The following is a 24,763-nucleotide window of genomic DNA, read 5'->3' on the forward strand; positions in this document are numbered from 1 at the left end:
ATTTTCACTGATCTAGTCGCTTGTGAGCTGCTCCATAAAACCATACATGTTCCATGTACTGACAGCAAGGCTTCCATAGGGTAGTGGTTAGTCCTCTGGGCTTTCACCCCAGTGACCCGGGTTCGAATCTCAGTGGGACCAAAAAATTTTTCACTGATCTAGTCTTCTTGTGAGCTGCTCCATAAAACCATACATGTTCCATGTACTGACAGCAAGGCTTCCATAGGGTAGTGGTTAGTGCTCTGGGCTTTCACCCCAGCGACCCGGGTTCAAATCTCAGTGGGACCAAAAAATTTTTCACTGATCTAGTCTTCTTGTGAGCTGCTCCATAAAACCATACATGTTCCATGCACTGAGAGCAAGGCTTCCATAGGGTAGTGGTTAGTGCTCTGGGCTTTCACCCCAGCGACATGGGTTCGAATCTCAGTGGGACCAAAAATTTTTCACTGATCTAGTCGCTTGTGAGCTGCTCCATAAAACCATACATGTTCCATGTACTGACAGCAAGGCTTCCATAGGGTAGTGTTAGTGCTCTGGGCTTTCACCCCAGCGACCCGGGTTCGAATCTCAGTGGGACCAAGAAAATTGCAACACAGTTGCTAGTGTAACCATATAACAATACACTTCCTTCGAGCTAGGGGTAGGGTTAGAGGTAAGGGTTAGGGGTAGGGTTAGAGGTTAGAGGTAGGGTTAGGGTTAGCGGTAGGGTTAGCCGCAGAGGTAGAGGGAGGGTTAGCGGTAGAGGTAGGGTTAGGGTTAGAGGTAGGGTTAGGGTTAGCGGTAGGGTTAGCCGCAGAGGTAGAGGGAGGGTTAGCGGTAGAGGTAGGGTTAGGGTTAGAGGTAGGGCTAGGGTTAGCGATAGGGTTAGCCGCAGAGGTAGAGGGAGGGTTAGCGGTAGAGGTAGGGTTAGGGTTAGCGGTAGGGTTAGAGTTAGGGTTAGCGGTAGAGGTAGGGTTAGCGGTAGGGTTAGCGGTAGGGTTAGAGGTAGGGTTAGGGTTAGCGGTAGAGGTAGAGGTACGGTTAGAGGTAGGGTTAGGGTTAGAGGTAGGATTAGGGTTAGCGATAGAGGTAGGGTTAGCGGTAGAGGTAGCGGTAGAGGTAGGGTTAGGGTTAGCGGTAGAGGTAGCGGTAGAGGTAGGGTTAGGGTTAGCGGTAGGGTTAGCCGCAGAGGTAGAGGGAGGGTTAGCGGTAGAGGTAGGGTTAGGGTTAGCGGTAGAGGTAGGGTTAGCGGTAGAGGTAGGGTTAGCGGTAGAGGTAGGGTTAGAGGTAGGGTTAGAGGTAGGGTTAGAGGTAGGGTTAGAGGTAGGGTTAGCGGTAGGGTTAGCGGTAGGGTTAGGGTTAGAGGTAGGGTTAGAGGTAGAGTTAGGGTTAGCGGTAGAGGTAGGGTTAGAGGTAGGGTTAGAGGTAGAGGTAGGGTTAGGGTTAGCGGTAGAGGTAGGGTTAGAGGTAGGGTTAGAGGTAGGGTTAGAGGTAGTGTTAGAGGTAGGGTTAGAGGTAGAGGTAGGGTTAGGGTTAGCGGTAGAGGTAGGGTTAGAGGTAGAGGTAGGGTTAGAGGTAGGGTTAGGGTTAGAGGTAGGGTTAGAGGTAGGGTTAGAGGTAGGGTTAGAGGTAGGGTTAGAGTTAGCGGTAGGGTTAGGGTTAGAGGTAGGGTTAGAGGTAGGGTTAGGGTTAGCGGTAGGGTTAGAGGTAGAGGTAGAGGGAGGGTTAGAGGTAGAGGTAGAGGTAGGGTTAGGGTTAGGGTTAGCGGTAGGGTTAGGGTTAGCGGTAGAGGTAGGGTTAGCGGTAGAGGTAGGGTTAGCGGTAGAGTTAGAGGTAGGGTTAGAGGTAGAGGTAGGGTTAGAGGTTGGGTTAGAGGTAGGGTTAGGGTTAGGGTTAGGGTTAGCAGTAGAGGTAGGGTTAGAGGTAGAGGTAGAGGTAGAGGTAGGGTTAGAGGTAGAGGTAGGGTTAGAGGTAGGGTTAGAGGTAGGGCTACCATGTAAAAAAAAACGGTAGTTTAACTACCGTGTATGGTAGTTTAACTACCGTGTATGGTAGTTTTTTTTGTTTTTTTTCTCCCAAAAAAAAAAACAAAAAAAAAACGGTAGTTTAACTACCGTGTATGGTAGTTTAACTACCGTGTATGGTAGTTTTTTTTTTTTTTTTTCCCAAAAAAAAAAACAAAAAAAAAACGGTAGTTTAACTACCGTGTATGGTAGTTTAACTACCGTGTATGGTAGTTTTTTTTTTTTTTTTTTTTTTTTTTTTCTTCCCCCCCAAAAAAAAAAAAAAAAAAAAACGGTAGTTTAACTACCGTGTATGGTAGTTTAACTACCGTGTATGGTAGTTTTTTTTTTTTTTTTTTTTTTTTTTCTCCCAAAAACAAAAAAACGGTAGTTTAACTACCGTGTATGGTAGTTTAACTACCGTGTATGGTAGTTTTTTTTTTTTTTTTTTTTTTTTTTTTTTTTTTTTTCTTCTCCCAGAAAAAAAAAAAAAAACAAAAAACGGTAGTTTAACTACCGTGTATGGTAGTTTAACTACCGTGTATGGTAGTTTTTTTTTTTTTTTTTTTTTCTCCCAAAAAAAAAAAAAAACGGTAGTTTAACTACCGTGTATGGTAGTTTAACTACCGTGTATGGTAGTTTTTTTTTTTTTTTTTTTTTTTTTTTTTTTTCTTCTCCCAGAAAAAAAAAAAAAAAAAAAAAACGGTAGTTTAACTACCGTGTATGGTAGTTTAACTACCGTGTATGGTAGTTTTTTTTTTTTTTTTTTTTTTCTCCCAAAAACAAAAAAACGGTAGTTTAACTACCGTGTATGGTAGTTTAACTACCGTGTATGGTAGTTTTTTTTTTTTTTTTTTTTTTTTTTCTTCTCCCAGAAAAAAAAAAAAAAAAAAAAAAAAACGGTAGTTTAACTACCGTGTATGGTAGTTTAACTACCGTGTATGGTAGTTTTTTTTTTTTTTTTTTTTTTTTTTTTTTTTTTTTTTTTTTTTTTCCCCAGAAAAAAAAAAAAACGGTAGTTTAACTACCGTGTATGGTAGTTTAACTACCGTGTATGGTAGTTGAACTACCGTTTTTTTTTTTTTTTTTGAAAAAAAAAAAAAACTACCATACACGGTAGTTAAACTACCATACACGGTAGTTAAACTACCGTTTTTTTTTTTTTTTTTTTGAAAAAAAAAAAAAAAAAAAAAAAAAAACTACCATACATGGTAGCCATACCTCTGACCCTACCTCTAACCCTACCTCTACCTCTAACCCTACCTCTACCGCTAACCCTAACCCTACCGCTAACCCTACCTCTAACTCTACCTCTACCGCTAACCCTACCGCTAACCCTAACCCTACCTCTAACCCTACCTCTAACCCTACCGCTAACCCTACCGCTAACCCTAACCCTACCTCGAACCCTACCTCTACCGCTAACCCTAACCCTACCGCTAACCCTACCGCTAACCCTAACCCTACTTCTAACGCTACCTCTAACCCTACCTCTAACCCTACCTCTACCGCTAACCCTAACCCTACCTCTAACCCTACCTCTAACCCTACCTCTACCGCTAACCCTAACCCTACCGCTAACCCTACCGCTAACCCTAACCCTACTTCTAACCCTACCTCTAACCCTACCTCTAACCCTACCTCTACCGCTAACCCTAACCCTACCTCTAACCCTACCTCTACCTCTAACCCTACCTCTAACCCTACCTCTACCGCTAACCCTACCTCTAACCCTACCTCTACCGCTAACCCTAACCCTAACCCTACCTCTAACCCTACCTCTAACCCTAACCCTACCGCTAACCCTACCTCTAACCCTACCTCTAACCCTAACCCTACCGCTAACCCTACCTCTACCGCTAACCCTAACCCTACCTCTAACCCTACCTCTACCTGTAACTCTACCTCTACCGCTAACCCTACCTCTAACCCTACCTCTACCGCTAACCCTAACCCTACCTCTAACCCTACCTCTAACCCTACCTCTAACCCTAACTCTACCGCTAACCCTAACCCTACCTCTAACCCTACCTCTAACCCTACCTCTACCGCTAACCCTAACCCTACCGCTAACCCTAACCCTACTTCTAACCCTACCTCTAACCCTAACCCTACCTCTAACCCTAACCCTACCGCTAACCCTACCTCTACCGCTAACCCTACCGCTAACCCTACCTCTAACCCTACCTCTACCGCTAACCCTAACCCTACCTCTACCGCTAACCCTAACGCTAACCCTACCTCTACCGCTAACCCTACCTCTACCGCTAACCCTACCTCTACCGCTAACCCTACCGCTAACCCTACCCCTAACGCTAAACCTACCCCTAACCCTACCTCTAACGCTAACCCTACCTCTAACCCTACCTCTAACCCTAACCTTACCTCTAACTCTACCTCTACCACTAGCCCTAACCCTACCTCTAAGCCTAGCTCGAAGGAGGTATGGTTACACTTTTTTGGTCCCACTGAGATTCGAACCCGGGTCGCTGGGGTGAAAGCCCAGAGCACTAACCACTACCCTATGGAAGCCTTGCTGTCAGTACATGGAACATGTATGGTTTTATGGAGCAGCTCACAAGCGACTAGATCAGTGAAAAATTTTTTTGGTCCCACTGAGATTCGAACCCGGGTCGCTGGGGTGAAAGCCCAGAGCACTAACCACTACCCTATGGAAGCCTTGCTGTCAGTACATGGAAAATGTATGGTTTTATGGAGCAGCTCACAAGCGACTAGATCAGTGAAAAATTTTTTTGGTCCCACTGAGATTCGAACCCGGGTCGCTGGGGTGAAAGCCCAGAGCACTAACCACTACCCTATGGAAGCCTTGCTGTCAGTACATGGAAAATGTGTGGTTTTATGGAGCAGCTCACAAGCGACTAGATCAGTGAAAAATTTGTTTGGTCCCACTGAGATTCGAACCCGGGTCGCTGGGGTGAAAGCCCACAGCACTAACCACTACCCTATGGAAGCCTTGCTGTCAGTACATGGAAAATGTATGGTTTTATGGAGCAGCTCACAAGCGACTAGATCAGTGAAAAATTTTTTTGGTCCCACTGAGATTCGAACCCGGGTCGCTGGGGTGAAAGCCCAGAGCACTAACCACTACCCTATGGAAGCCTTGCTGTCAGTACATGGAAAATGTATGGTTTTATGGAGCAGCTCACAAGCGACTAGATCAGTGAAAAGTTTTTTTGGTCCCACTGAGATTCGAACCCGGGTCGCTGGGGTGAAAGCCCAGAGCACTAACCACTACCCTATGGAAGCCTTGCTGTCAGTTCAAGGAACATGTATGGTTTTATGGAGCAGCTCACAAGCGACTAGATCAGTGAAAAATTTTTTTGGTCCCACTGAGATTCGAACCCGGGTCGCTGGGGTGAAAGCCCACAGCACTAACCACTACCCTATGGAAGCCTTGCTGTCAGTACATGGAAAATGTATGGTTTTATGGAGCAGCTCACAAGCGACTAAATCAGTGAAAAATTTTTTTGGTCCCACTGAGATTCGAACCCGGGTCGCTGGGGTGAAAGCCCAGAGCACTAACCACTACCCTATGGAAGCCTTGCTGTCAGTACATGGAAAATGTATGGTTTTATGGAGCAGCTCACAAGCGACTAGATCAGTGAAAAACTTTTTTTGGTCCCACTGAGATTCGAACCCGGGTCGCTGGGGTGAAAGCCCACAGCACTAACCACTAACCTACGGAAGCCTTGCTCTCACTGCATGGAACATGTATGGTTTTATGGAGCAGCTCACAAGCGACTAGATCAGTGAAAAATTTTTTGGTCCCACTGAGATTCAAACTCATGTCGCTGGGGTGAAAGCCCAGAGGACTAACCACTACCCTATGGAAGTCTTGCTCTCAGTGCACGGAACATGTATGGTTTTATGGAGCAGCTCACAAGAAGACTAGCTCAGTGAAAAACTTTTTTTGGTCCCACTGAGATTCGAACCCGGGTCGCTGGGGTGAAAGCCCAGAGCACTAACCACTACCCTATGGAAGCCTTGCTCTCAATGCATGGAACATGTATGGTTACACGAGCAACTGTGTTGCAAATTTTCTATGATAAAATGTTTTGGGTCCCACTGAGATTCGAACCTGGGTCGCTGGGGTGAAAGCCCAGAGCACTAATCACTACCCTATGGAAGCCTTGCTCTCAGTGTATGGAACATGTCTGGTTTTATGGTTGCACGAGCAACTGTGTTGCAAATTTTCTATGATAAAATTTTTTGGGGGGGGTTCCCACTGAGATTCAAACCTGGGTCGCTGGGGTGAAAGCCCAGAGCACTAACCACTACCCTATAGAAGCCTTGCTCTCAGTGCATGGAACATGTCTGGTTTTATGGTTACACGAGCAACTGTTGCAAATCTTCTATGATAAAACTTTTAGGGTCCCACTGAGATTCGAACCTGGGTCGCAGGGGTGAAAGCCCAGAGTACTAACCACTACCCTACGGAAGCCTTGCTCTCAGTGCATGGAACCTGTATGGTTTTATTGAGCAGCTCACCGATTGAAGGTGTACCTACACATATTGTCATATAAAGCATGATTAAGCTGATTTTTATGTTTTAATTGGCGAATATAAAAAAAAGGAATAAGACGCCAGACAAGTTTTAACATAAATGTTTATTAAAAATAATAATATTAAAAGCAAATTTCAAACCAGCAAATCTGATGTGAAATTGCTGTAGATATATTGGATAACAATATTTAGGCGTATATAGGTATACACATTATTTAAAAACCACTATAAGTGTTATACTACCATACAAGTGTTTACCAGCTCAGTGGCCTAAGAGGAGAGTGTCCGCCCTGAGATTGGGAGGTCGGGGGTTCAACCCCCGGCCGGGTCATACCAGTGACCATTATAACAATGGTACCCATTTCTTCCCTGCTTGGCACTCAGTGTAAGGGGTTGAAATGGGGCCCCCCCTGCTGCTCACGATCATTGGGGCTTTTAGAATGTGTATTTGACTACTTGCTCTTTATTTGGGGGGGACACCAACACATAATAAAACACCAGACAAGTTTGAACTGGGAAAAGGCCAGAGTCATGCACACTGAAGAAAATAAACATCAGCGTTGGATCAGGGAGGCCATTGAGATCCGCAAGCGGGGCCCGAGGACCATCAACAGGGATGAGGGAGCCTATATGCTCTCTACAACCTGGAACAGCATTCTGGAGAGGTGAATGGACAGCAGAGGGCGTGGCTCACCTGTCAAATCTGACAGGCGAGCCACGCCTTTATCCATCAGCTGATAGACGCGTCACTATCACATCTGTGACACTCTGATGAAGGCGGAAGAAACCGCCGAAACATGTCAGGTAAAGAACCTAAAACAATTTTTTGATATAAAAGAAACCAATAAAGTAAGTTTGAACAGGTTTTAATGTTTATTAAAATAATAATAATAAAACCAGCATTCTAATGAGAAATTGCAGTAGATATATTGGATAACAATATTTAGGCGTATATATTCATACACGTTATTTTAAGTGTTGTAAAATAAAGATTACCCAATGAGAAGTATAATCTCCCCGTTTTTGCATAACGGCGCATCCCTTCATGCAATAAAGTTAGCCGTTAGCTTGAAGGAAACGTGCATAAAAGAAGTGGTGTTTCAGTGAGCGCACTGTTCTTTCTTTCCTTGGCAAATCGTAAATCTACATTCTGGCTTACATAGTTCACCCATTAACTCGTTCGCGAACGAGAAAGTCACGATTCGTTCCCTCACTGATCAAGTCTCGCGATGAACTGGAAATGCAAATCACTAACTCACTGACTGTTTTACTCACAGATCCGTACAGTTGATGGTAAACCGGAAGTTGTCATTTTCTTCTTCGTTTTGTTTTACGGCAAGGTGACACCAGCTTCAATGCGCACTACCGACACTTACTGGTTGAAGTCATATGAACTGAAAAAACAACGAATCACTTTAGGAAGGCATTCGTTTACTCTCGTTCACTGAAAAGATTCGTTCTTTTAAACGAATCGTTCACTCACGAGCCAACACTACAGTATACTGAAATCTGTTCGTTGACACATGCGCTTGCTGCTCTCTTGTGGCCAATAGTAATATTACAAGAGCATCCCTAAATACTGCTGGGCGGAATGTAAGGGCGAGACTAGCTAACTCTAAACTTATTGCTAGCTTCTTCATACTGCCTGCCATCAACACTACACAACTAAGATGAATATACAGTCAAGAGAAAAAAAATAAGCAAAGAAATAGCTGGACTGCATGGTAAAGGGAACTTTTTTTTTATAAATTACTGCTAATTCATTAATAAAAAAAAAATCCACTTTTTTATAGCAGAATTTTAAAGGTAGAATTAAATCCTCCCACATTTGTGAATATGACTGAATTGAAGCAAAGCATTATATCGTCAGTATAAACACATACAGTGTCATGATTCTGAAGCAAAATCTGAAAAGTGTCATGTATGAAGATGATTCCTGCTTTGCAAGACTGTGACGACGGCAACATTCAGTCAATTACATCCTCTTAAGTCCTTCCTCAATAAATACAAACAAGTCTTGTTTAGCGCAGAGCACGACCTTGTCGTGTTTGTTGTTTTGTTTTTTCAAACCCCCTCCACTAGCTCGTGGGTGATTCCCGGCCCCTCAATGGCACCAATGTTGGGCGGTGACAGGGGCGAAGCGGAGGACAAGGGTGGCGTCGACGGAGGCGAGGGGAATGACAGCGGTAGGAAGACGACATGCTTGACGGGACATTCGGGGGAGGACGAGGACGACAACGACGAGATCGGGGCATTTGGAGAAGCATCCTGGGATTTGGGAGGGTCCGGTGATGGCGGCGAGTCGGCGGCGAGCTGGAGGGTCTCCTTATCGAGGGCTGTCTTCTGGTAAAAGACACGAGAGAAAGCCCCAGGAAGTTTTACATTGTCAATTTGGAACTTGTGTTTGACACTGTACAACTTGTTTTTAAAAGCAGTTTAAAAAATATCTCTTTTTCTCCACTAGATGGCACTAAACCCTAGCTCTAACCCTTTTTCCACTAGATAAGGCCAGCTTTTATTTATTGACTCTATGCTTGAAAACCTTTCCAATTCCTGCACAGCAGGACGACCAACATTTGAAGGGCAAGTGAGTGTGATGATGATGATGATGATGATGATGATGATGATGATGAACAAGAGACGATGGCAGAAAGTCAAGTCATCCTCTGAAAATCTCAGCAGACATGTTTTGGGGATTTTAACAGAAAGATGACGAGGACGCTTACGTCCAATTCCCAACAAGTATGAGTCCTATTAAATCCCCTAGCTGACCTTCACAGTCAGACTTTTGCAAGTGTGAGGAAGAATGTTTTGCAATTGCTTACCATAATGAGAGAGACGGCGGCGGTGGCGTTGCCTTGCTTGGCCGACGAGCTGAAGTGCGTCCTCAGCTTCCCCGTCACCTCGGCCTTCATGTTGTTCTCGGCGTTGACGTCCTCCTGAAAAAAGGACACCGGGTCAGAATCGTGTGAGCCAGCGGCGCCTCGTGCACAAAGGAAAGTGCGAGTGCGAGCGAGTGCGCTACCGTCACCCAAGGGTGCGCCTGGACGTCCCACGCCGAGTAGCGAGCTTCCGCGTCCACCAGCAGCATCTTGCCGATGAGCTCCTGCAGGGCCAAGCGGCACAAGTGCAACTCAAACATTAATAGCTAAAACAATAAGTGAATAATAATAAAAAAGAAATCATAAACAAATTCAAATGTTGTTAGCTTAGACTAACCTTGGCTGCGTCGCTGATGTTGTCCCAGTAAGGGCTGGGATAGTCCAGTCGGCCCAGTAGGATTTGTTCAAACAGCTCCTCCTGCTGGTTGCTCTCGCTATAACACAGCAGCAAGCCAAATTATCGTTGCAAATTGGCTCAATTGAGGCGCCTCATCCCGTCAGGACGCACCTCCGAAAAGGAGGGAAGCCACACAGCAGGATGTACGTGATCACGCCCGCCGCCCAGATGTCCACCTTGACGCCATAACTGCAAACAAACCACAACGTTTTGAATGTTTGACTTTCCTCTGCTTGTTTTTTTTTTTTTTGCAAATGAGCCCGACCCCAAGACGAAGCATCTCACCCAGACTCTGCAATGATCTCCGGCGCCACGTAGGTGGGCGTTCCGCACACGGTGTACAAAGGTCCTTCCACCACCGTCGCCAGGCCGAAGTCCCCGAGCTTGAGCGACTTGGTGCCGTCTGGCTTCTCAAAGACCTGATGGGTGGGTCCGGCACATTTGTTACGAGCTGGCGTGCGGTGGACAAAAATCAGACTGACCAGTAAGTTTTCCGGCTTGATGTCTCTGTGCACGATGTTCATGTCATGAAGGTACTGCAAGGCGGCGGCCAGGTTGTACACCATGACGCAGGCGCTCCTCTCTGTGTACTTGGCCGAGGACGTGATGGCGTCGAATAAGTCGCCACCCTGCGAAACACGCCAGTTACTCAAAGTTGTGCAGACTAACCGACTTCCCCACAATGACGCTTAGAGAGTCAGAGAAGATGAAAAATTAGCCTGGCCCACACCAACAATTATAAACGGCTTGTAATTGCACATGTATACCACAAGATGGCGACACACACCTAAAACAGAGGATAGTCCTGTAGACGTGAGCGTCAAACGTGTACCTTGACCAACTCCATGACGAGACACAGCTGCGAAGGCGTGTCCACCTCCTCCACCAACATGATGATGTTGGGGTGCTTAACCCGCCTGAGCACGGACACCTCGTTCTCGATCAGGTGCTCCTGTCAGACCACATTTGGATTAATGACAGGCGCTAGAAGGAATTGAAATGAAAATGAGTGACTACCTTGCCGCGGCACTTGGCCTTGTCGATGATCTTGAGGGCAAACTCTCTTCCCGTGGACCTGAGCAGAGACGCCGCCGCAATTTAAATGGCGGTGGCGGCGGCCATAACCGTAAAAAGAAAAGCACGTAAAGAGCTCACCGGGGAGCAAAGTGAAAGTTAATAGAGCGATAGAAGAATTCACCGACTTAATGCAGAGACTCAGCAAAGAGCTCGGAGAATCCAATTGTGCCTTAAGGGGAAATTCGCTAAGTCTGGCTCACTCCACAAACAGCAGCAGTTTGGCGAACGTCATCAGAAACGAGGCTTCGAGCAGTGTCATGCAAAACAACTGTGTCCTACCAGAGACCATTTAGCTTAATGCTAATATATCATAGAAAACACTATTTATACACTAACGGTTAGCATCAGTTGTCGCGGTTTAAGACCACCTGAACGCGCAGTCTCAATGTTTCCGTTTATTAGCACCCCCTATTGGTGTGAAGTGGATATACGGCGGTCAAATAATGAAGTCCGTAAACTTTAGTGTTGTGAGGGTGAACGTACCTCTCCACGCACTCTTTCACCACAGCAAAGTTGCCGTCTCCAATTACTTTCCCGATGATGTATTTCTCCAGGATGGCGGGGGAGGTCTGGTCGCCATGGTTACCGTTAACTGTTAAATTTAAGCACAGTGTCAGCGCAGCAGTTTAGACAGGAGGGAGGGAGGGGGAGGGAGAGGGAGAAGGTGAGGACGACTTGGACGTACCCTCTGGACTGGTTGTCTCCCCCTGGTGGCTGTTGAGCGAGCCGCTGACGTTCGAATTTGAACTGTGATGCGACGGAACCAACTACGGGAGCCCGAAAGGAACAGATATCATGTTTGTATTTCAATCAAATCAGTGCTACGGTCACCATGGCGACAGTCATCTGCCCATCCCTTTCACTTGTACGCTTTTAATGGTACGTGTAGCGACTTGAGCTCATATCAAGTCGGCCTCTCCCGTGTCACTAAATCCGAAAATCCGTCGGTAATTCGTGACTTGGCCTACGAAGGGCACCGCCGGCTTTGCCAATTGGCTGCATCGCCTCTTCCATGTCTCAAATCCAGACTCTGAGGTCCACTGCAACCGGTAATAATCCGCCGATAAACCAGATTAGCATTTAGCATTAGCTCCAGAAAATACTCAATGTTGATTTTCATAAAAGTATTTTTTAAGTAGGTCAAGAGCGATACTGGTTTGATGCAGCTTCTTACCTTGAGAGCAGGGAGACTTTGGGAGCTGCTGGGCGACGGCGCCGACGACTTGCCGGACCTCGGCCCGGTCACGTGACCGTTTACTGTGTGACAAAAGTAGAGCATCATCGAAAGGTAACATCATCGAATGTCCTCAACTCACCTGGAAATTTAGCAGGAGACTGAATGGTGGAGTAGCGCGTTGCACGCCTCGCTGAAAGCAAAAAAACGTTGATCTGGAGAAGAGAACAAGATCTCGCCGTGTGGTCTTTTACCTGCAGCGGGAGACTTGCTGCGTCGTGAAGGTCCCGGACTCTTACTCCTCCGGTTGGGAGTGCCGGAACGACTGGAGGACGACTTCAACACTTTGCACTCTGCCCATGCAAGACAATTGAAATCTGAATTTCGGAGAAGTTCTCATGAGACATGCTCAGATGCTTCGACATGAAAGCGGAAGAAGGATTTGTCCAAATGTGGTCATCTCATTGATGACTTTCCTGGCTTCACTTTTTCTTGGATGTTTGTTTACATAAGTGAACGCGGCGGCATTGTCTCGGACTGCAGCAACGGTTGTGCGTCTTCCGTTGCTAGCTTTACGTTCATCACATCTGTGCTGCATGAAAACAAAAGTCCAGCACCAAGACAAAGACGGGAAACACACACACACACACACACACCCACAGCATGCTTTGTGGGCCACACACCACAACAGGACACTTTTGTAGTAAATGGTCGAGGGCCTACCGCTCATAAAGGCTGCTGCGGACGCCTTACCGCTGTGATCCAACGCAAAGTCGTCATGGGCGTAGCGGAACTTCTCCGGACCGCAGGCGATGAACACGTCGTCGTCGCCGAAGAAGTCCTGCAGGCACGTTATCTGGAACGAAATCAATGCGTGAGCATTTTTCTGATGATTTTTTTTTCTTGCTTTTCATATTTTGGGGTATATGTTTGACGTGTCCACCAAATTTTTGTTGCAATGTCTTTTTTTTTTTCAATTAACGCCCTGCTGAGTGAATAAGTGCCATTTTTTTGGAAGGTGATCGCAGATAACTGCTGATCCACCCTGGCACGTCGTCTTAGTGGGAGGATGTTGGTGTGGGTGTGAGGTGTCCTGAAAAAGGAAATTCCACTCGGAGAGCAGCAGCGGGACTGAGAGGACTGAAATAGCTCGTGTGGGCAGCGGCGGCAGGAACCTCGGCATCCATCAATGCTACAAAACAGGCCAAAAGAACGACAAATCAAAAGCCTTGACAAAACGTTGTAATCCAATCTTGAGGATGGAAGCACAGCAAACAATGTTTGACATTCTTGGGCCGGGCGGCGTGAATTTGTGTCGGAATGTGCCAGCCGAGGCGATAAATGTTACAGTTGCCGTGGCAACCAAACTCCTCGGATCATCAAAATGGGCCAAGGCGGCTTGAGAGAGAAATTTCTGAAATGCCAACTTCAGCACCTCCAACAAAGTGGCTAACTTGAGCCATCTTGCGCTAGCCGAGTTGCCGCTCGGATGTAGGGCACCCATCCCTGAAGGGCAACTGGTGGAGCCAGCGCAAGCCATCACGCGGGCGACAACGATGTCAAATTCCTGCCCATTAAACGCAACATGCGCCCAAACGCAAAAAAAAAAAAAATCGAGGACACGACCCATCCATTGCACGCGGCGGAGACCCGACGTCTCGGGTCGTTAGCGTCAGAGATGAGCGCATCACCGCGCGAGCTGGGATGGACAAGACAGTTGGAGGTTGGATGCGGATCAAAAGGAGGCCATCTTTGTCAGCGGGAATTAACCACGGCGTGTTTGGAGGCGCAAATACAAATCTGTACTTTTGTCTTTCAAAGCTGCTGAATACAGTTGTGTGGCGGTGGTTCCGCTACACCAGCATGATGCCAACCAAGGCTGAAAAGAACGCCGGAGAGCTTGTCGACATCACACAAAGGCACACAATAGACGCCGTCCCCAGTTCACGACCCCCCCCCCACCCCTCCCTTATCCTTACCCGCCAAAACAAAACCGTCTCTTTGTCGCCTGCCGGACTTTTGTGTCTATTTTGTTCCGTCAACACTTTTGCCTACCCAAACATTTAGCAATGCTTTTTTTAAACGATCAATAACTAAGACATTGCAGATTTCTGGGCCGCTGACCTAAATGCTGCCGCTTTAATCCACACTTGGCCCTGAAAACTATCAGATGGCAGCCTCGTGCCACGCTGGCCTCGCTAATCTGTCCGAGGCCGCCAGCGTCGAGCGTGAGGAAACGTCAGAAGGACGAGAAACAAAGACAACCATCTACAAGAGACTGACCGTATCTCAAAGGAGAGAGAGAGAGAGAGAGAGAGAGAGAGAGAGAGAGAGAGAGAGAGAGAGAGAGAGAGAGAGAGACGCAGATGTTGCAATTATCTCTGCTCGGGCTCATTTCCGTTGCCGTTGCTCAGTTTGCCGACTTGTTTACATTCTCGGTAGGAGATAGTGAGAACTTCCAGGCGGGAATGGACTTTATGGGTGGTGAAACAGTTGGAATTGAGACTTGGATCAAAATGGAGTCATTAACATTCAATTGAAGTTCAACAATGGGAAAAAAAAAAAAGAAGAGCTCTTGAAAGCAGAGGCTGAAGATAAATGACAACGTTCAAGTTAAGACAGAGCTGCATTGTGCATGCACACACACAAACACACACAAACACACACAAACACACACAAACACACACACACGACACCTGACAGCTGAGCTTGGGTGCGCTCTTCCAGCCGATTGGTCTAATTATCCGGTGGTGGCATGGAGCCCCTGTAAATAGCGAGTGGGTGTGTGTGTGTGGGGGGGGGGTTACATTGGCACGTGTGTGACACCCTGCGACTGTTTGTGTGTTTGGGGAGCAGATGGCGGGCTGCAGCTGGGGGGGGGCGTCGGTCCTCAGAGGGTGTGTTGTGTGCATGCCTCCCTTAACTGGTGTGTGATCGATCTTCACTCAATACCATTTAGGCTTTTAGGAAGAAAAAAAAAAATTGTAAAAATAAATGACTATTTAGTAAGGCTTTTTGTAGTTAAAAAAAAAATGACTTGGTGGGTGGGGTGGTCCCATGTGCTCAAGCACTCATCGCACCAGACGAGATAAACGGTTCACAATAACGAGAGGGGCCGAGCGGAACGAGGTGGGCGTGAATTGATTTAGCGCACGTCAAATGTGCATTTATTTAAGCCTTGTTGACGTGATCGTGGCGTGGAGCTTGCGTGCGCGCCGTAATTAAATGCCTTATAATTACCAGGACTGCCGACACCCCTGAAGCCAATAAATCACTGTGGATTTTTTTTTTTTTTTTGTGAGCTAAAAGTATAGCCATCAGCTACTAAAGTGCACAAAATGGAGTCCTCTATACTCGAGTCTGATGAAGGACGGCTGACCTACATTGAATGAGTGCAACTTATCGATTCTGGACTCAATTTTGCTCCACACTGGCATGGAAAGAAGAGTTCAAAGTTGATGGATTCAAAGTACCTGCTTGCCTTGCAGCGTGTAGAGCCTCTTGACGGCGCCCGAGTCCAGCTTGATGGCGTCCGTGATGTCGGTGAGGACCTGCTCGAAGGAGTGCGCCGTCTTCCTGTTGAGCAGGACGCGCACGGCCTTGCGCGGTTTGACCCCGCTACGGACCACCGTCACCAGTTTGGGCTTGATGAAGTCTTTGGGCTGCTGGCGTTGGTGCTCGCCCCGCGGCGAGACCAGCGACGACAGCGAGCGCGACGTGCCCGTCTTGCAGCCCACGGCCCAGTTGGGGTTGACGTTCTTGGTGTAGTCCACGCGGCGGAAAGGCTCGTTGGAGGCGCACACGTAGCTTTCCCCTGCAGGGGGGAAAAAGCAATTGCAGTTGTTGAATTATTGTTTCAAAGTGCTGTGGTGGTCAGAATAGATCGATTAATCGTCAACAAATTGATTCTCAAATTAATCGCCTCGTATTTTTATAATTGACTAATTGTTCACTGAATCATCCCAAAGAAGCAAAAATAATAAACTGTAATCTGGGAAAATGTTTCTAATACACTTTGATGCAAATAAAATTGTACCAGATTATTCAATTAATTGATGGAATCGATTAATAATCTACTTTAAAAATACTTGATGCTAACACTTAGCTAGCTGCCTATACTTGACCAAATAATCTTGCTAATAAACAAGAGCTGCTCAAATCAGGAGGTCACATATTCACTAACATGTTCCTCGTGCAAAGCCCAAGTGTGGAAGCAAGTCAACAAAAGGACAAATCGGACTTTTCAACATTAGCCCGCTGAGCCGTTAAACTGGCCTTCATCCAAGTGAAAATTTATCCTCTAGCATTCCAGTTGGGGAGTGGACACACAAATATTTCCCCTCTCGGAGCCAGGACAAAATGTGACGCTGCATAGCTCGGCTCGCCTAAAGCGCAGCACATCGATCCAGCAGTGATCAGGTGACGTGCATGAGGGAATAAACCAGCACACAAAATAAGCCCTTCAAACCCCAAATGCCGGCGAGAACCTGAAATCCACATTAATGTGTGTCAAGAGGAAGGAAGAGAGGCTTCTGGGTGACAACGCCTGGCTCCCTAGATACTTGGCTTTATTCAGATTGCTAATTATATAGCGAGGGCGCAGAAGGAGGCCGCCGACTATTACGCAGCTGTCATTTAACTGTCGGGGGCCTTTTGGATCATCCCGCAATGTTGTGACGAAGCCGCTGGAACGATGAGTGACAAGTCCAGTCCCCTGGGGGGAGGGGGGGATCTCAGGTGCAGCAAAAGGGAAGCCCACTTCAGGGACATGACAGATGCGGTCAGTCCAGGAATCGTTCTAAGCATCCATAGAAGCTAAAGGTGTTCCTCACACTGCCATAAATGAGAATGCTGAGTAGGGCTTTGGTTGCCATAACAACTGTTAGCACAATACCCCCGTGCCACCTTTTTTTTTAGCACAGCAGCGAGGTCCCGCTCGGTAATCCCACCCACTCGCTGGTTTGCACACATAAGGGATGTTGACGGGCCTCAAACCAGATCAGCAAAGTGCCGAGGGGTGCAAAAAATGTCGACTCACGCGGCCTGAAAGATGACAAGAGCCCGCCCGGTGCTCGGCTTATTTGAACTCCTTTGGATATCTTGAAAGCTTTTTTTTTTTTTTTATTGCAGTCCAGAGGTCTACAGTGTACTTTAATCCTGATCATAAAAGTGAGTTGAGCCTATAAAGGGGGATAAAAAACTTTTGCTATGGAGGAAGCACTGAGCTGATGGATGTTTAAATGCGCTTGGGAAATAACATTTTATCGCCAAACAAATTACTTGCCAAACAGAATTACGGCTGATTAGAGCTCTATGCGCCAATGACTAGGCCTTGGTGAGATACCAGCAAATTTTAATGAGCGTATTAGATGGATGGATCGAAAAATAGGTATACAATTCTTGGCTGAAAGGAATTTGTGAAAATCCATGAAAATTTGACAATTTTAAAATACGCGACTCAACTCACCCCTGGCAAAAAATATGGAATAGTCTATTCATTCAGTTGTTTGATTTTGGAGGAAAAAAAAACAGATGACACGAAACTCACACAACCAGAACTATTCAAAGTTTGAAAAGTTTTGCCACATGTCTGTGATTTTTTTTTTCTACAGATGCAAACAACTGCATGAACATCCTCTGAGCCTGGTGATTCCATTTTTTTTTTTACCAGGGCCAGTCAAATATTTTAGCCTCGTGACGTCATTCATTCTTTCTGGGGTTCTCCCCACCTTACCCTCCACAAGGTCGTCTAAGCTGCTGATCTTCCTGCCCCCGTCCAGGGCGTACAGAGTCCGGACCCCCTGCGGCAGGTTGACGTTGTCCGACAGCGAGCGCGTCAGCTCCATGAGGAGCGCGTCCATGGAACGGAACCGGTCTGCGGACACTGCGTACACCAGACCCTTGAAGTACTTGTCTCCATTTCTGTAGAAGCGGACTTTCCTGGCCTTCTTCTCAGACGTGAGCGACTGCAAGGTTCGAGTCCGGTAGAAGCTGCAGTGCGCGCTGTGCGCCGGGCTGGCGGTTAGGAGCCGGAAGGAGCTTCCCCCGCCAGAGTGGGAGCCCGGAGCCTTCGGCGTCCGATGAGGCTTGCTGTCACGTTCCTCGAAGTGCTCCAATTCCAAGCTCCTGCTCAGCGACATGTTGTCTTCTTGGCGTCCAGTGTTTCTCAATGAAAACCAACTTTACTTGAACGGCCGGAGAGCCAGAACTTTCCTACAAAACGACTCTAAACGCGGGCAAAATTAATCGATTAAACATCTTAGTTGTCCTGAAGATCACAAAGTTAGTCCAAGAAAACTTGAACGAGGCTCGGGAAGAACTCCATCCGCTTGCTTTGGTTCCTCTGCGGACAGCGAGCGTCCAATTGTGTCAAATGAATGGATGGAGGGCGCAAGCGTGAGGGAGGGAAGCCCGGAAGCTCACACGACGCAGGGCCCTAAAGCCCGTCCTGTGTGTGTGTGTGTATAAGCTCTCCTCCTCCAAGTAAATTTTTATTTTTATTTTTGGTCACGTCATTTGATCAAAAGGACAACTAAATCAGATTGCTAACACATTCATCACAACATTTATAGCTAAAGCTAATTTCTAAAAAGCGCCTTCCCAAGTAGGGCTTTTAGACAAACAAAATAGAACAAAACAAAAATTAGAAGTATCCATGGGGATATTTCTTTCTTGGGAAGTGCAACTTTTATTCCTTGAAATAGGCCTAATTATAATTTATACCTTTATTCTCCACATAATAATCCTTTTAATCCAGAAATGTTATGGGTGTAAAGTTGTACATTTACAGTCAAACCTTTTAGGACTGCAATACATAATACAAATAATTAGACTTTTCAGTGAATGAAGTTACTATACATACCAGCCATGAACTTCCAAGGACGCAGCCGGAATTCTTCCCGTCGAAAGCAGCTGTGTCGGAAGGAAGTGAGCACGCAGCGCAGTGCGCAGATAGCAAATTGGCGCACTTTTCCTGCAGCCAGGCAACAGGATATCCTGTACTGCAGGATGACAAGCGTCCCAAGCTCCTCGATAAACAACAAGCACATGCTGCATGAAACGCTGGATTGTGTTAGTATTTCGTAATCAGGAAAAACATTTCGGTCAAACGCAAACTTAGTGTGAAGTTTGTCACGTGATTGACATCAGTAATATATTGTTTTGCCTGTTGCTGGTATGACGTCACTGCTTTTTTATATTTAAAGTTGCCTCGAGACTGCTGTTCTCATTCCGCCCATTCACATTGAAAATTTGCCTCGAAAGACTCGTGCTTTTCGTTTATGCGTCATCCGCCTGAGCAGAAACTGACCCAAAACAAATCCTCTAGCGCCCTCTAGTGTCTATTTTAAGACATTGCCAGAAGAAAACTATTCAGTCAAATGTGAATATAGAACTCACAAGAATTTCTTTTTCAAGATATAAATATATATATAATATATATAAACTATGTAACATAAAAAGTATAACATTATTTTGATAACTTATTTTCTAAAGCTTTCAGCAAAGTAATGTGGTTTAATTTATTTTATGGGTAATATTCCAGGAAACTTCAGCGGAGATTGTCAATTAACATCTAGCACGAGGAATAATTTTAGATTAAGTGGGTATTTGGCGCCATCTTGTGGCGTGTAAGAATGTTTAAAAAAGCGCAAAAAGTGAAAACCGAGTTATTTTTGTTCTTTTTAGCGAATAACAGCTCTTTCATCAGTGCTCATTTTGCTGTTATATCCAAAATGAATAATTGATTCTGTAGCATGAGTATGACCATTCGTGCACTCATAATTGACGTCAGTATTGAGCGTGTGATTTTGCACCTCCACGATTAGCAAAAATGAACTATGATGAATAGATCATCATTCTCATGAAATGTGTCAAAACACTAGCATGGCGAGCAGTTGGGGCGCTGACGCTTGTCTTTCACGATGCATACCAACAAAACCAGCTGGCAGGTTAACTTGCCTGACGTCAGAGTCGCTGGGCGCTCTCATTGGCTGAGCTCATGAGGAATTCCAAATATTGTCATATCAGGCTGTGTATTGAGCAACAAGGCTCTAAACTGAAACAATGAGGTTAAATGAGTAAAAAGTAAAATATATTAAATGATATGATGATGGCTTCAGGTGCAAAATTAATGTATTTGTTCCATTTATAGGTTCCATTACGATATTTTAATTGAATTTGTGATTAATTTTTATTGTATATTTAAAGCAATGTTTTTAAGTTAACTTTGTGTCATTGTGATTTTTCAGACAACTCAACTCACCGAACAAAGCTGTCTGGTTTCAATTGGTCAGTAGATGGCGCTGTTTGACAGGCCTCTTACTGTACAGTACCGACTGCCTCCTTTCCTGTGAGAAAGTTTTCCCCAACTTCTTCAGACTTTCTGGTCGAGAGCACCTGGAGCCATGTCAGTCTCAATCCTTCAGGGACTCAGCACTCGCCGCGTCCAAATGGAAATGTGAACTGGATGCTTTGAAGAACTGCACGACTGTAAGACTGACAGCTATCAACTTTGGACGAAAAAAAATATTCGGGAGTCACGTTTGTGCGTGTTGTGTGTGTGCGTACCAATTGCATACACACAGCGACTGATTGGTAGTTGACACAGGCCCGTCCTGTTCGTGGATGTTACACTTCGCATCCGTTGCCTAGCAACAGCTAGGTCTGTAGCGTGGAGACGACAGGAAGTGATGCTTTGCTGCTGCTCTCTGTGAATCGCACACTTGGTAGTGGACTGAACATGTAACAGTTTACATTAATATTTATGTACTGTGTGTAGGAATGCTACAAAAGGATTAAGAAAAATTGACGCCAAGGACCGCTCTGCAAAATACAAATGAGAATGTTAAGGAAAATGGTCAAAAGTAACTTGACTTAAGGATATGCAAGTTTAGAGAGCAGCTACAAATGAGAATAACAAATCATTAGCAGACGCTACCTCACTCGCATACAAATTCAATGTTTTAGGCGAAATCTGCCTCCAAAAGCCTCTCCGGGCTCGAGTCGGCGGTGTGGTTTTCGTCTCCTCATCGAGCTCGATGCCATCTGTTGCTCATTTTTCCATTTGGTTCCCGTTTCACGTTGGCCCGGGCGAAGCCTCGCATCTTGTGAAGCTTTCGGCATGCAAGAATTTGTTCATTTGATTCCTTCTAAATGAGGGTTTTGTCACGAGAGCGACGTTGTGAAGCCAACGCATTTGAAATAAGATAGAGTCACGGTGAATGAAATTGAATAAAAGGTACCGTCGGTAGTGCAGTTTAAATATCAAGCCTTGTTCATGTTGCTGTACAATTGCTTCAGTTTTGCAATTTATAGATGACTAAAATTCACCTTCAATCTAATTATATTCCATTTCAAACAAATTTTGATTCATTAATGAATCAAGGAGCTAAATGCTAACACACCTCCATTTTAAAAATTCCAAATATTTTGTAGTGTGAGGCGAAGATGCACAGAAACAATCTTGTTAGCGCTAAGGCTAATGCTAAGAGCATAAAGGTCATTAGTGACTGCTAATATTTCAAACAACAAAATTAGCTTTGGCATAAAAAGTGTCCACCAACAGTCTAGACAAGGGTCACCAGGGCAACGACAGATGCCAATGCATCTTTTAGCATCACGACTTTAAAAGTTAGCCGCCATCTTGTCTGCAAAACGAAACGGCAAGCTGTCGAGCCAAGTTTGTGCAGAATGTGTGCGGAGCTTGTAGAAGTAAATATTAATAGACAGCGGAGAGCAGCGGCTTGAATATTTCAAATCGGAGCGTCTCCGGCTGCATTCCTCGCTGCGATGCATTAACGCTACGACGCAGGCTCCCGCAAGGCGACAGAAGTGAAGGACTTTTTCACGTTCTGACCCTCTGCACTTGAGTTTAATGCATTGAGGGAGCTTCGTAACCTTATGACCTTTTCATTGCCTGCCACAATTGTCATCAGTGCTTTGAGTTTTTGATTCAAACAAGAGTATTCCGTGAGGAAACACGATAGATCCACGACAGAAACCCAACCCAACATGTCCAATTACATTTGACTCCTCAAATCACTTTAATTTGTCTTCAGGCACTTTTCCCATAACAACCTTCGGAACAAATTCCCGCGCCGCCGTTCCAAGAAGTGCGTCTTAGCCTGGCGTGATTTGAATAATTCAAGTAATAGAGTGTGTGAAGTGAGCGACGAGCAGCCTGCTGCAGTGTGGAGGTGATAGTACAGACTAAGTGCTGGATGGATTCTATGGCCCGATTGGGCCTGTCTGCACAGCGGAGGCGTCGTGACACACCGCTTAGTCCTGGCTAAGCCCTAGAATCCTTCCTTATCATACAAGTTGTGTTATTTAAACTCCAAAAGTCTTAGCTAGCTGTAGTGCTCATGCAGCTCAGTGCTGCCAATTGTGGCACAAAGCGGTACTACACCACACATGCATAATTCTTAATTCTGAGTTGCCTGCTGCCAAGACTTGAAGTCGGACTGGTGATTTAACGCCGCAAATCCAATCCCGACCGGGATGACCCGAGACACGCAAATTAACAATGGCCGGCGGCCGACTCACTTCTCATCCTCCTCCGGTGGCTCCAATTGGGTCTTTTGGATCCGAGTCAACGCAGTCATCTGGCTTTGATGTAAAGCAGGTTGACTGGTAATTATGCAGATTGCCCTCCATTACGCAGAAAGATGGTTTTAATGTCTTCGCCGGCCATAAAGTGTCATATGCATCACAGGGCCGGATGCATATTGTGCTTTACGGTGTCGTCATGTTTTTTCCGACATAATTACATTTTTAGAGTTGGATTTTTACCCGAACCCTGTGAAGATTTACTCTCCCAACATTTACAGGATGTAAGTGTTGTAAAATAATTAGATCAAACCGTTAAAAGTAACAGTTCGGAATTATTTTCAGGACTTCCCACATTCAAGGAGTTTTATACACTTGATAAATATTTCACTGCGACTTAGAAGACAAATTCCCAAACCTCCAGCGACTTTCAGGAAGTTTTCATTCTTGCAAAACTTTGTAATTACAAAAGTTTTGAAGAATGAAGCTAACAGATAACAGCTAACCTAATGGGAGGCTAGCCATACACGTGTTACTCGTTTTTTTTTTTTTTTAAAACTGGCATTGGTTGTGCAGCTGTAAATGTCTCATTAACCTAGGTGCCATTCATTAACGTTCCATTATTCATCTGCTTTGGACTTGCCACATTTCCTCTACGGTGACAATTTCACGACCGGCACGGGAACATTAATTACTTCTTTATTTGTTACTAATTAGGGGGGCTAAATTTAGCAGCAAGAGACGTTGCACGTAATTATGGGAAATACTGCTTTGACAGTATTGAAGAGAAATGAGGCACAAAAAATAAATGCATAAAAAGTTATTTATTTATTTCGGTATTTATTTGGGTATTTATTTAGGTATTCATTTATTTAGTATTTATTTATTATTATTTATTATTTAAATTCCTTGTTTGGCACGCCCGAACATGGCGAATAAAAATTCTTGAATCTTATTTATTTATTTATTTGAATGACTATTGTGTAACCGGGATGGTTAATTTGACCGCCCCGAAAATAATAATAATCTTTTAACAACTGGGCTGTAACGAACATTCGCAAAGTCCTCGTGAAAACTTGCCAGCGCATCTGCGGTTGTTTATCTTTTGTGATTTGTTCTCACTTTTCCCAACGTGACATTTAAAGATAAAGAAGAAATTAGCCGTCACGTCACTGAAACTAGCGCAGTCAACTTTCTGCGCTCAACCGGTGCAAAGCGTTCAATGGCATCTTTTCATCTGTGACGAGCACCCCTGAACTCTATCGCCGCCCGTCCCGCCACCGTCGTGGGCTGCTGCTAGATAAATATTAGCTTCCCTGGCGCGGGAGCCCGCCGGCCCCTTGATGAAAGCCATTCGTCACCGCGGCCGGATGACCTGTCTGCTCTGACCAGCGCGGGCCGAGCAGCCGAGTGTGAAGGGGATGTCTCGGCGCGGCCGGCAAATCATGATTTAATGCCTTTAATTTACACTGTCTGCGGGCCTTATCAAAAGGTTAGCGCGGGCAGCAGCAGCAGCAAGAGCGGCGGCGGCGGCGGCGCTTTGCTAAACTCAGCTATGAATTTTGGGAGAGCTTTGGAAATGGCTTTAATCGCTGATATAAGTTCCCGGGTATTGCTTAGTGCTGCTTTATTTCCCCCCCCCAAAAGCAAAGTGAACTCTTTTGTCATTACGTCCCGAGAGAAATGGTTTAATGTTTGTTAAATGGTGTTCGGTGTTGATTTAAAGGTTGCGAAATCATAATCCTGCTTTAAACAGCAGTCGGCTGCACTGAGAGAAAAGGGGGTGAACAATTCCGCACGTCCTACTTTTATTCGTCCTACACTAAACGTTTGTACATTTGCCCCTTTTTTTTTACACGTTTTGTTCCCAGGACAACAAATCAATTGGAACTAGAATGTTCTGGTAGTTTGGAATGGGCCAATGCGCTTTACCGCCACCTGCAGCGCCGGAGTAGAACAGCATCAAACTGACAGCCGGAATGAAATAGAGCTGATGAAAAGCGACCTCGGTGGCAGAACAAATGACAAGCGTCGGGTGTCGGAGGCGATTTACGACTTTCGGCGTCATGTCATCGGAGGACGTCTGCGATCGGCTTTACCGTAAACGTCCTCCTACACAGGCTCATGAGGAAGATTGGATGTGCCAGTGTAAATCTCCAACCTTAAAAGTGTCTGTGCT

General features: G+C 45.6%; 2 protein-coding genes across 7 annotated transcripts in view; both read right to left on the reverse strand.

The window, feature by feature from the left end:
- The window catches only part of tma16 (translation machinery associated 16 homolog), a 240,789-nt gene that overhangs the window by 186,956 nt on the left and 29,070 nt on the right, over positions 1 to 24,763 (reverse strand). The window lies entirely within an intron of this gene.
- On the reverse strand, positions 7,357 to 19,462 carry dclk2a (doublecortin-like kinase 2a). 6 transcript variants are annotated; one of them, XM_049720232.1, is made up of 17 exons: positions 18,899 to 19,462; positions 15,510 to 15,850; positions 12,760 to 12,892; positions 12,291 to 12,389; positions 12,179 to 12,229; positions 12,037 to 12,119; positions 11,548 to 11,629; positions 11,346 to 11,454; positions 10,803 to 10,860; positions 10,618 to 10,737; positions 10,268 to 10,414; positions 10,071 to 10,204; positions 9,897 to 9,974; positions 9,726 to 9,822; positions 9,532 to 9,612; positions 9,332 to 9,445; positions 7,357 to 8,849 (listed from the first exon to the last, which is right to left on the reverse strand). In XM_049720232.1, the coding sequence occupies exons 1-17, from the start codon at positions 19,083 to 19,085 to the stop codon at positions 8,571 to 8,573; spliced, it is 2,193 nt and encodes a 730-aa protein (XP_049576189.1). In that variant the 5' UTR covers positions 19,086 to 19,462; the 3' UTR covers positions 7,357 to 8,570. The 6 variants fall into 6 exon arrangements, with proteins under 6 accessions (XP_049576189.1, XP_049576187.1, XP_049576185.1 ...); XM_049720230.2 differs by lacking the exon at positions 18,899 to 19,462 and adding an exon at positions 17,771 to 18,868 and having other exon boundaries at positions 7,357 to 8,846; positions 9,538 to 9,612; XM_049720228.2 differs by lacking the exon at positions 18,899 to 19,462 and adding an exon at positions 17,771 to 18,867 and having other exon boundaries at positions 7,357 to 8,846.

This window comes from Syngnathus scovelli, chromosome 5 (genome assembly GCF_024217435.2).
Source record: "Syngnathus scovelli strain Florida chromosome 5, RoL_Ssco_1.2, whole genome shotgun sequence".
Taxonomy (NCBI): domain Eukaryota; kingdom Metazoa; phylum Chordata; class Actinopteri; order Syngnathiformes; family Syngnathidae; genus Syngnathus; species Syngnathus scovelli.

Coding starts and splice junctions, on each gene's coding strand:
- dclk2a (XM_049720227.2), bottom strand. CDS start 18,176: ATGTCGCTGAGCAGGAGCTTGGAATTGGAGCACTTCGAGGAACGTGAC. Junction 9,446..9,531: donor AGGCGCACCCTTGGGTGACG/GTAGCGCACTCG, acceptor TCCTTTTTTCAG/GAGGACGTCAACGCCGAGAA. Junction 8,850..9,331: donor CCGCCGTCTCTCTCATTATG/GTAAGCAATTGC, acceptor GTCTTTTACCAG/AAGACAGCCCTCGATAAGGA.